The sequence below is a fragment of the Calliphora vicina genome, chromosome 4 (genome assembly GCF_958450345.1).
Source record: "Calliphora vicina chromosome 4, idCalVici1.1, whole genome shotgun sequence".
In the NCBI taxonomy this organism is placed as follows: Eukaryota; Metazoa; Arthropoda; class Insecta; order Diptera; family Calliphoridae; genus Calliphora; species Calliphora vicina.
The window spans coordinates 49,612,954-49,625,573 of record NC_088783.1 but is presented as its reverse complement, the minus strand read 5'-3'; the positions used below and the strand labels follow the sequence as shown (position 1 = coordinate 49,625,573).

At 34.0% G+C, this 12,620-nt stretch overlaps 1 protein-coding gene across 1 annotated transcript in view; it reads left to right on the top strand.

Moving 5' to 3' along the window:
* The window catches only part of fz3 (frizzled 3), a 40,296-nt gene extending 37,754 nt beyond the window's left edge, over nucleotides 1–2,542 (top strand). The window contains exon 2 of the mRNA XM_065507727.1: nucleotides 309–2,542. Coding sequence (XP_065363799.1) covers nucleotides 309–1,910 — 1,602 coding nt within the window. The 3' untranslated portion in view covers nucleotides 1,911–2,542. The remainder of the gene's footprint in view (nucleotides 1–308) is intronic.
* The last annotated feature ends 10,078 nt before the right edge of the window (nucleotides 2,543–12,620 follow it).

Below are 12,620 nucleotides of genomic sequence, written 5' to 3'. Positions count from 1 at the left end.
CTTGAGCTAGAAATTATTTTAACAGCTTTAAAAAATGTTCGAACATAACTTCGAATTTGATTTCGAATTTTCGAACATAATAATGTCAAATTTCAAACTATACGGGCTACCAAAACTAGTGCAAAATTCAATTACAATTTTTGACCTAAACAAACTCACAAACATTGTTAATTAAATAAAAGCCTTCATAAAGAAGTTTTTTTTTAAATTTGATTCCAATTTGATTTGATTCCTAATTCCAAAACCATTTTTATCCTCCACTATTTACAACTTAAACTAATAAATCTACATTTCTTTCTCTTTTACAGATCACCAAACTATTACCCCTGATCGAATCTCACTGCTCCAATCGCATACGATTCTTACTGTGCTCAGCTCTCTTTCCTCTCTGCACACCCGATGTCCCACGGCCAGTTACAGCCTGTACCTCACTGTGTGATCATGTGAAAAGTGAGTGCTCCTCACATACGGATTTAATGCAATTATGGCCAGAATTTTTGAAATGTGAAAATCTACCCAGTCCGGAAAGGCAAGAACTATGCATGCAAATACCCACCCTAATGGAGACTGCCAAATTATCAGCCGAAGTTGGTAAAACAGAAATGCCGGTGAAAACTCAGCAAGATCAACAACAGCAACCCAGGCAATTACAGATACCACAGCAGGTGCAACAAGCTCAAGCTGGCGGCAATGCAGGAGGACATCATTTCTATTGGCCCTGGTTCAATCCACACATCAGCAAAGCCATTAAACCCTCGGCCATATGTCCTCTCAACTTCACCGTCAATCCTCTAGACAATGATGAATGTGTGCCGCAATGTAATCGTGATGGTTTTCACTCGACTCAGCAAAAGAAGGTGGCTGAAAGCTTAATATTGGGCTTGTCGGCGGTATGCTTTGTTTTGACTTTGTTCTCCTTGGTAACCTTCTGGGCTGAACCCACACGTTTTGGTTATCCCGAGAGACCTGTATTGTTTTTGTGCCTGTGCTACAACTTGTTCTCCGTCTGCTATTTGGAGCGCATAGTATTCCATAATTCCTCCCGGGCTTTTGCTGTTCACGAAGATCCTTTGGGTAAAACACAATTGCTGCCTTGTTCCCTGACTCCGCCCTGTTTGGCTTCCTACATCACCACCAGCTATTTAAGTTTGTGTGCTGCCACCTGGTGGCTGATATTTGCCTTGTGCTTTTATTTGTCTTCCCACAAGAAATGGTCCTCCGAGGCCTTGGAAAAGAAGTCCGGATTGTTTCATGTATTGGCCTGGGTGCCACCCTTGGCTCCTCCCATAGCAGCCCTTTTAATGGAAAAAGTTAAACCCAATGAATTGACTGGCATGTGCTCGGCTCCTGGTTTTGTGGAAATCCCTGCCATAGTTCTGCTACTCCTAGGATTATTCTTCACCCTAAGAGCCTCTCGTTCTCTACATGCCCTGCAACAACAAATGCTGCCCACTTTTGGTCATCAGAGATTTTCACAAATACGCAAGAGATTTTTGATATTCTCCCTGGTATTCTTTGTGCCCACTTTGGCGGGTGTGGTGTCGAATTTTTTCGAGCCCCATCTAGAAACCGTGCCCACATGTTCGACTCGTGAGGATTGTGCCTCGCCCAATCAAATGCCCGCTTGGCCTTCATTAATCAGACTGTTCTTTCAATTGGCTGGTGGTACTTTAACCGGCATGTGGGTGTGGTCTCGCAAAACTTGCGAGTCCTACAGAAGTCGTTTGGTGCCCACACCCACCTCCTCCATGACAAATACCACCACCAAATCGGCCAATTCATTGCCTAAAAAACATTTACACACTTCGGGTAAATCAACAATAGGCGCTCCTCTCTACAGTGGCATTAATTTCCACAATGTGCCCGTTTATACCACAACAGCGATGCCGCCACCACAACCTCGTGTGTAGCCCATTACATTTCACAAGACTACAACAACTCATTTAAGGGCGGGTGTATATAAAATTGGGGATTTCTAACGTAAAATATTTAAGCCACTTATTTCAACGAAATATTTTAAAAATCTATAAAAATAAAATTGTACAGTTTTTTCTATCTATTATTTATCGTTTTATCATTAAAATTAATTAGTACTTAAGACTCGAATGTTGTTTTTTTTTTATTTTTTCAATAAATAATTATTTACTTGACAAATATTTCCCAGTTATTAATTGCTTTTGTAATCAACTTTTAATTAGTTTGTTACAAAATTAAGTGTGAAAAAAGTATAAAGATTAAAGCAGTTTATTGTTAAATAATTTCATCATTTATTTTTTTCATTGCATTTTTGTGTTATTAGTTTTTAATTTATTTAATTTATTTTATGTTTTATTTTTTGTTTTACGATTTTCTCTCTGTATTATATATATATTTTTATTATTACTGTCTAAGTATTTGTTAATAATTTAGCAATGTAAGTTAAACACTTGTAAATATAATTGAAATAATTTACACAAAAGTATTTAGTTTTGTAATTGAACATAAAAGAAATATTTTTAAAAAAATATACAAAAATCATTATTTAATAAAAGAAAAAACCAAATTGCATTTTATTTGAAAAGGAATTCATGGGGAAAAATGTTTAGGTGTTTTCAGTCGTTATATAGAAATCTAAAAAGTTTATTTATTCAGACAAATTTTTATACTTATCGCAAACATTAGTTGGGGTAAGGCTAAGCTGGAATTCAAAAATTGCGGAAAAACACAGGGAATGCAGGAAGTTGTTGGGCTGATCGAAGTGGCGACTAGTCCACACAAAAATCGACATCGGTTTAAAAATCTAGTTAGGAAGGGTAAAAGGCAATCCTCGAAAACTTCTGGAGCTCTTCGAGAATATGTCAGATACTTCGAATATGTCAGATTATATTTTTCAGCCTAGATGATATTAATGAATATAACCAGAGATAATCCCATGCGATAGGCATGCCTTTAAATCTCCAGGTCCTGATGGTACCATTCCAGTGGAGTTACTTGTCTCTTCTTCTTCTTCTTTATTTGCATATTCGATTTTCAAATGTTAGCGACCATACAATTACAAAATTTACATTTCAAAAATTTAATGGTTATTCTATATTAGATTCGATTTCATACATCATTTACAATTTGACCAAAGACTGCTCTATTTCTCGCCGCATTTATGAGATTCTCCACATTATGAGATCTGGTCCATTGTTGTATATTTTCAAGCCATGACATCTCCTTTCTGCCCCTACTACGTTTTCCTTCCACTTTGGCTTGGAGGATTGTTTGAAGTACCATATATTTAGGGTTCCTCATAACATGTCCTAAATATGTTTTCTTATGTGAGATAAGAGTTCACGTTCTCGATTCATTCTCCTTAAAACTTCGTTGTTAGATATATAAGATGTCCAGGGTATTTTTAGTACTCGTCGGTAAGTCCATATTACAAATGCTTCCAGTCTCTTAATATCTGCAGCTTTTATAATCCATACTTCCACAGCAATACTGACCATATATAATTTTTTATAAATCTCGATTTTGTCTCCATGTTTATATCATGATTGGTTAAAACTTTCTTGTATTTAAAAAAGGCATCTCTTGCCATCTCTATTCGGCATCTAATTTCCTTCGATACGTCCCATTGATCATTAATTAGAACACCAAGATATTTAAAATTCTGCACTCTCTCGACGTATGAATATTAATTTTGAGCCCATAATTTTCGCTGCATGAAGTGAGCCTTGTAACCAAGTTCTGTCAGCCAATAAGGTAGTGTCATCGGCGTATCTGATGTTGTTGATATAAGCCCTGTTTACTTTTATACCTTCTTGGATGCTATTAATAGATTCTTGGAAAATTCTCTCCGAGTATACGTTGAATAATAGTGGAGATAAAATGCAACCTTGTCTGACACTTCTAAATATAGCTATTTCATCTGTGACATCTCCATTAATAGCAATTTGTGCAGTTTGATGCCAGTATAAGATTCTAATACATCTGATCTCCTTATCACTTATTCCAAGGGACATGAGAATTTCCATCAGCTTATCATGTCGTACTGTATCAAAAGCTTTCTCATAGTCAATAAAACATATAAAAACTTCCTTTTTAACATTTTCACAGTTCTGTACTAAAATCTGAACACAGAAAAGTGCCTCACGTGTGCCCTTCCCTTCCTTGAATCCGAATTGAGTCTTTCCCATAGCACATTCGCATTTTTCATAAATCCTATTATGAAATGAGTGCGTGACTCATTAAACTGATAAGTCGATATTCATTACATTGCTTAGCGTGACTTTGCTTTGGAATTGTAATAAAGGTGGATTTAAGCCAATCTTGTGGATATTGACCCGTGTCAAATATGTGGTTAAACAGTTTCGTAAAAAGTTGGATGTTATTTTCATTTATGAGTTTAAGTATCTCGGAAGGGACTTCGTCTGGGCCGGTGGCCTTCGTATCTTTGAGGGATCATATCGCACCCTCCACTTCACTGTCCGTGATACAAGTTCCTGACATTTGTTGTGATGTTTGGTTGTCATAACATGATCTACTGTCATCGTTAAATAATTGTTGAATGTATTCTTCCCAAATCATCTTCTTCTCTCTAATATCAAACACTGCTTCATTATCGTTGTTGTAGAGAACTGATGGATTTGTTTTGCGGTATACTCCAGAAGTTTCCTTCAATTTCTTGTGTAGATTGAAATCGTCTCATGTCTATACAATATAGCCTTCATCCGCAGAGGAGGGACAATACCTCATACAAAAATTAAGGTGTTCAGACGTATCAGCATCTGCTATTTTTATACTCTTCACCATGAGTGACAAGGGGCTGTAAGGTGGGTGAGGAAAAACTTCCCAACCACTTCATTGAAAATACTTTTTAACAGATATTGCAATACATGGCCTAGTGTTGCCACGATGGAATATTACGGTTTCAGCATATTTGCTCGCTTCAAACGAATCAATTGCGTTCGGTACAGGTTCCCTGTGATGGTCTGGTCAGATTTCAACAGCTCATAATAGGTAGGACCCTTTTGCCCAACAAATACAGAACATTACCTTAGCGCCATGGATATCACATACAATCTCTTACACTTCGGTTATCATAATGGATCCGTTTTTCATCGCAAGTAATGATTCGGTACAAAAACTATTTTCTTTTATAGCGTTAAGCTGCATTTCAGACATACAAAATCCTCTTTCCCTGAATTTGGATGAATTCAGAATTTGGATGAATTCAGCTGCTTGCAAACGTTTTGAAATTACTGATTGAGTAGCTTCCAAGTTTGACAAAAATCTTCATGGAGCAATGCCTCCAAATCTTGAAGGTATATAAGATTCGGCACAGCTGAATATAGCACTCTTACACTTTTATTTAAAACTTGGAAATAATCATTGATTTCAACGTTAGATCATCTCTTGGAACTGGTACCCTATAAATGTCTTAGCAGCCTACACAAAGGGAATATCTAAGGAAAATCGATACAGTCATTAGATAGCAATAGAGAAATATCCCTAAACTAAAAGTATTACACTTAAGATCGCTTTGATTGTTGAAAGCACACTCTACATCTAGTGTGTGCTTTCAACAATGTGAAACCACAGCGATCGGTAGACTCTTAAAATACAGGTGCATTGCATCTACTCTAGGTGCCTTGAACATTTCCAAAGTGATTGTAACTATAAGAATATTGTTATTTCGCTTGTTCTTTATTTGCATATTCGATTTTCGAATGTTAGCGGCCATACCAAAAGTTTAATGGTTATTTTAAATTAGATTTCATATATTGTTCACAATTTGAGCAAAGTCATCTCTATTTCTCGCCGAATTTATCAGATTGTCCACATTCTGAGATCTGGTTCATTGCTGACATTTGCTTATAAAAAAGTACTAAATGAAGTGATCGAGAAAATTAAATGGTCATCCGAGCTTTGACAGTTGATAGCGCCCATATCTAATATAATTGGCTGTCATTTATTCATTTTGTTTTGCTAAATCACCATGGAAGCGTTCAACAACACGTGCAATTTTTAAACAAATTTTTGACAAAAAAAATATATTTCTAAAACGACTACGCAGATTTAAAAAAGTTTCGGTCTTTCTTAAAGGTGATTTTATTCCATTTCTAAAGCGTTTCTGCATTACGCTAATATATGTTGTGCAACTTCCTCCATTTAATAAATAACGGTATATCTCGAAAACAAGAGCTAACCTAAAAAAACGGTAAGCACTGGATTCAGCGTACTCGAATTACGATAACCCGCCGGTTGTTATATCTGCACGAGATATGTTTTTTATTGAAAAATGTTCTCCGTAAAGATACCTTATAGAAATATATAAAATTGTTATATGTTCTTAAAGAAAATTTATTTTTAATAAAAAAAGAGTTATGTTACCTTTTTGCCCAAAAAACAGAAAAAATCAACTATTTTTTTAATATTTAAATTTAAAATCGTTTGTTTTTGGATCCATAATCGATATTGCTCTGAAATCATTTGTATGTTATTCTTAATTTAGTGGCCTAACTAACAAACAAAATTCAAGTCCATTCGGTCCTAAAGTACGACCCATATTTTTAAAAAAGGCGGACCAAGGTATAGCAAAATTTTAAAATTTCAGTTTTGAAATATCTATAACTCGGTAATTATAAGAGATAAATAGCACAGCAAGACGTAGGCGAGCGCTTTCCAAAAATATAAAAGTCTTTGAAAGCGGATGGGAAACAAAAAATAGCACGTGTTTAAAATTTCTATATGTCGTGGGTACCATAATTTCGAAGGGTCCATTTTAATAACTTAAACTCGAATATTCCTTGACTACGCCCATGTCAAATTTTATCCCGATCGGACCAGCCGTTTAATTCTGATTATGCCCCTCTGTGTAACGGTAGCTTAGTTTTAACTTGATATTGACACTTTATGTAGGCTAGAAAACGAAAGACTCAAGACATATACTTTCGTGTACGTGTCTTGAATCTTTTGTTTTGTATGTACTGAATCTTGTATTCTCATTATTAATATGTGACTATAAATTTTTTTTCTGATATTGGGGTCAATTATGGACAATTCCTCACAATAGTTGGGACAAATATTGCACGATTTTCGGAATACTATAGTACTTACAACTAATTTGTGTAAAATTTTATTTGGATTGCCGCATAGTCAACATCTTTATCGCTCCTCAAACAGTATTCCGGGGGACATTTGTATAATTGACTGATTTTGCACATTTGTATAATTATTTTCTTCTAGTGTAAAAGCAAACCTTTTAAATTATCATTTGCTTAAAACTTCTTTACGGTTATATCAACTTATTCGCACAACTTATCGACTAATTACAGATTGAAAACAAGCTAAAAATAAGCAAAAGAAAAAATATTTCAAGAACAACATCTCTTTGCATCAGTTCTACACACAATCATTCAGTCGTTCGTTCGTTCATGTAACCAACAATGTATGTTATTCATTTGTATTGAAACACATCCAGAAGCCCTGTAGCCTTCATTAAACATAATTTCTTGCTACAAGTATTAATGTTGTGCTGTTACAACTTGCTGTTGGCGTTGATGGACACCTGGAGTGTTTTAAAAGTTTAACATCAACAGCCAGCGAAAAAAATAACAGCCATAGCTGCAAACGTTATAAAACAACAACAAGAAAAATAATAATTGCTACTTACAGCATGACAACAAGACAATACAGTGACATTGCATTTTGTTTTGAGTATAAATTATTTTCAAGTTTTTTTTTTATATTTTTTTTAATTTTATTGTATTTCAAGTATCATTACTGCGGCATCTTTGTTATTTTTAGTTGTTGCTTAAGTATGAGAATTTTATATGAGTTTTGATAATAATGTATCTTATGGATCATAAAATTCTTTGTTATAGATGTGTGAAATGTTTGTTGTGTTAAGATTTCGCATTAAAAATACTTTGTTGTACATTGTTGTATTTGAATAGTGTCTACTAATGATTTATTAAATATAGAACTGTAGCTTCTGTTCGAATGTTGGAACATCAACAGAGAAGTAAGCTATGCCGAATTTTGATTGTTGAAAAGTAAAGTTTTAAATACAGGAGTCATGAGAAATTCTGAGGAAGATTGCAGTGATTGGAATGAAAATCTCACTGCTGATGTTAAAAATTACTATGTATACAAAAGATTGAAAGAAAAAGCATAAACAAATTATGTCATGTTAAAAAAAGAATTTTCAATAAAAAAAATCTCATTAATATTCATTAGATCGATTCACACGAAAAGGTGATTTTGTTACACCCTTAAAATAAACCTTGAAGTGATAACCTGCTTTTCCGTTTTTATACCCTTCACCTTCGTGAGAAGGGTATATATAAGCTTGTCATTCCGTTTGTAATTTCCACAATATAATTTTCCGACCCTATAAAGTATATATATTCTGGATCCTTATCCTTATAGATGTCCGCCTGTCTGTTGAAATCAATTTTCTGAAGACCCCAGATATCTTCGGGATCCAAATGTTCAATAATTCTGTCAGACATGCTTTCGAGAAGTTTCCTATTTAAAATCAGCAAAATCGGTCCACAAATGGCTGAATTATGAGGAAAAAACCAGGACAACCTCGATTTTTGACATAATTTTGACCTATATCTGGATTACTATGTCATTAATATAGACAATATGGATATCTAATGATAGATATTTCAAAGACCTTTGCAAGTTGAACCTACAATGGGTCAAAATCGGAAAAAAAATTTTAACCCGAATTTTTTTTCACCAAAAAAAATTTTAAATTTAAAAAATTTAAAAAAAAAAATTTAATAATTCCAAAAAAAAATTCCAAAAAATTAAAAAAACAACTTTGGAAAAAAAATATACGTCATGTCGAATATGAATTCTGAAATATATTGTAAGATTTTTCAAGAATTTTTTATGAAACTGTTTTTTTTTATAGAAATTGGTGTTAAAATTTAAAATCTTAAGAGCTGCAGCAATACATTTTTTAACGCGTTTTTAATAAAAAATATTTTTTATTGAGTGTAGGACTTAAAAATGTGTAATTTTTTAAAATTGCTTTTATTTTGAAATAATTTTACAATATAAATTTATTCAAAGTACTGGCCATTGTTAACTATGACCTTTTCCAATCATTATTTCAACATATGGATTCCGAACCAATATTCTGAGGCCAAGAACGAATCAAGCCAATATCGGATACTCTGTTCCAAAGTGAAGCGTATCAGTATCGATCGAAACAAATAGTAGTCGGACGGGGCACGATCTGGACTATAAAGCAACATGTGGCCCAGCATTTTCATGATGGAATATTACGGTTTCATGTCTGGCCGCATATTCTGGGTGTTTTTCGGCCAATGCTAGCTTCAAACGAATCAGTTGCGTTAAGTACAGGTTCCCTGTGATAGTCTGGCCAGATTTCAGCAGCTTATAATAGATAGGATCCTTTTGCTCCCACCAAATACAGGAAAATATTTTAGCGCCATGGATATTTGACTTTGGATATTCGGCTGGTTGACCAGATCACATACGATCTCTTACACTTCGGGTTATTGTAATGAATCCATTTTTTATCACAAGTAATGATGCGGTGCAAAAATTTTTTTCTTTTATGGCTTTCAAACATCATTTCGGACATGTAAAATCGTCTTTCAAGGTCTATCGTTTTTCAAGGTCAAGGTCTATCGTATCGAGTAGCTCCCAATAAATTTGAAAGCTCTTGTTGAGTTTTACAACAATCTTCATGGAATAATGCCTCCAATTCTTGGTCTTCAAACTTTTTCAGCTGGGCTGGGCGATTTTTGACTTCCCTGACAAAATTACTATTTCTGAACCGAACAAACCATCTGTCGCACGTTGAAACCGATGGAACACATTCACTATAAGCTTTGGTGAGTAATCGGTGTGATTCAGCGGCAATTTTTTTCGAAGTAAAGCAAAACTTATGACGATTCGTTGATACAAAATTCAAAATTTTCGAAGCAAAAAAAACTTTGTTGTTTAAACTAAGTATAATGTTCAATAACTAAGTGAGAATAATGGACAGATATGTACCCCTCAAAATGACATATGATCCCCAGCAAAAAATGGAGCTTCCTCGGAAGCAGGTTTGTAAGGCAGAGAGCACTTGTATACTGCTACCAGTTCGCATGAAAGATTACATGATTTTTATATGGGAGTCCTCGCGTAGAGGCTCTGCATAAGGAATCCAAAATAAGCATATTTCACAGCTTTAAAGTTAACCGGATTTCATCGAATTAAATATGTGCAAATAATTGTGCACATAGATTTTAGAGCTGCTGAGAAGCAATAAAATCTTATAGACCAAGTGATTGCCTAACAAGAAGAGCTGATTTTTCTAAGTTCTTCACCACCTATACGAATAGCTTAATGTATGCCTTCCAAAATCATTTTTGTAAGGTAATAATTTTAGGATGCAATTAATGTAGCAGTAGAAGATGCAGTAATCATATTTATTGCTTCCAAATCCAGAATATTTTTTGCTGGGGAGCCATTCAAAAAATACGCCATCAATTGTTAATCCCGATATTTTCTATCAAACTAGAAATATTCTTCGGTGTGTACAAAATGGTATATGGGCATTTCCATTATGGTGTGACGTGATATTTGTAAGAAAATTTGTAAAAAGTTTCTTTTATATTTGCTTAGTAATAAACAAGGCAAGGATTTGCATGCACTAAAAAAATTAAAAATATGCGCTTATAATATGCATTATAAAGAGAGAAAATATGCACTTAAAGTTACAAAAATATGCAATAAAAACAAGTTTTTCATTTGAAATATATTTATTAATAAAATAAAAATATAAAATTCACTATTTTCAGATAGGACAATACTATGGTGGCTAGGAGAAATAATGGACCGATTCTAACCAAATTCAATTGACTTAGTCCTTGGAACAATAGAAAAAATTGTATCAAATTTTGACGAATTATCTTTGAGAAAAAGACACGATTTCTTTACATCATATGTATACATCCGGCTGTAAATGAAGACTGTTCTGCAGGTATTATCGAATTACTTGGTTAGCAAGAGTTTAATGATTTCTTGCAAACATTAATTTACTGACATTAGGGTGGTAGGAAGAAAGATCTGGTAGATAAATACTAGAACGGGTTACTTAAGGTCTATGGCCCTTAGAGCAATACATTGGTCTTCCCGTAAATGGCAAAGATATAGAGGGTGTACGGGGAATTTTTTTGAGGTACGGACTATATAAAACTATATCCAAAAGAAAACAAGTAAGAAAGTATGGTCGGTCAAGCCCGACCATATAATACCCTACACTAAGTAAAAGAGCAAAAAAAATGTTTCTTTTAAAATTTCAATAATTTATATTTTTGAGTGATTTTCGGGAGCTATGACTAATTATGGACCGATCGTAACAAAATTTGGTGACATGAATTTTGTGTATATAAAACTTATTTGGAGCGGAATTTGTGGAGATACATTTATAAATTAAACATTTATGACCGATAAAGTCCAATTTCGGGAGGACATTTGTATGGGGGCTAGGTGAAATGGTGGACCGATTTCAGCCAGTTTCAATAGGCTTTGTCCTTGGGCCGAAAAAATAATATGTACCAAATTTGATCGAAATATCTTCAAAATTGCGACCTGTACTCTGCGCACAAGGTTTACATGGACAGCCAGCCAGCCAGCCAGCCGACCAGACGGACGGACATCGCTTAATCGACTCAGAAAGTGATTCTAAGTCGATCGGTATACTTTAAGGTGGGTGTTAGACTAATATTTTTGGGCGTTACAAACATCTGCACAAATGCATAATACCCTCCCCACTATGGTGGTGTAGGGTATAATTAAATATTCAATAAAATGGAAAAATATGCCCAATTAGTACATGTATTTAAAAGAAAAATATGCAAAATATACATTTATAACAAAATATGCAAAAATATGCAATAACAAATCGATGCCATTTTGTTGCAAATTCTTCGATTCGGAAAGATAATTTGTCAAAAGTGATTTTGAGTTACTGACTACAAACATGCATTTGCATAGAAATCCTTGCTCTGGTAATAAAGTATACATATGTTTATTTAGGAAAAATATTGACCTTAAGGAGTAGAAGATATTAGCAAAAATATGCGATTGCGTGACTTTTCCAAAAACACAAGTGCGGTTTGACTTGCATTACAAAATTGCCTAACTCTGCGAATTGGGCAAGACTTTGGCAAAACCTTTTGTATTAGGATTAGGAATAATATAAATTTATTTGCCAAATTATAAAATTTAAAAATCTTTCATCGTTTTTTATTTGTTATTCTTAGTGTATGGCGTTACATGATGTTACCTTATTTGGTTTTCCATTTCAAATATTTTTTGGTTAAGAAATATGAAGAAGAAAACAAGTAAGAAAGTATGGTGAGAAACATATTTTTTTTTTAATTTCAATAATTTATTTTAGTAAATGATTTTCGGAAGTTGGCGTTATATGGGAGCTATGACCAATTATGAACCGATCGCCATGAAATTAGGTCGCGTAATTTATGTCTACATATATGAAACTTATTTCTGTTGAATTTTATGCTCGTTAAAATGATTTTCGGAAGCGGCGTTATATGGGAACTATGACGAATTATGGACCGATCATCATAAAATTAGGTGCCATTATTACCGTA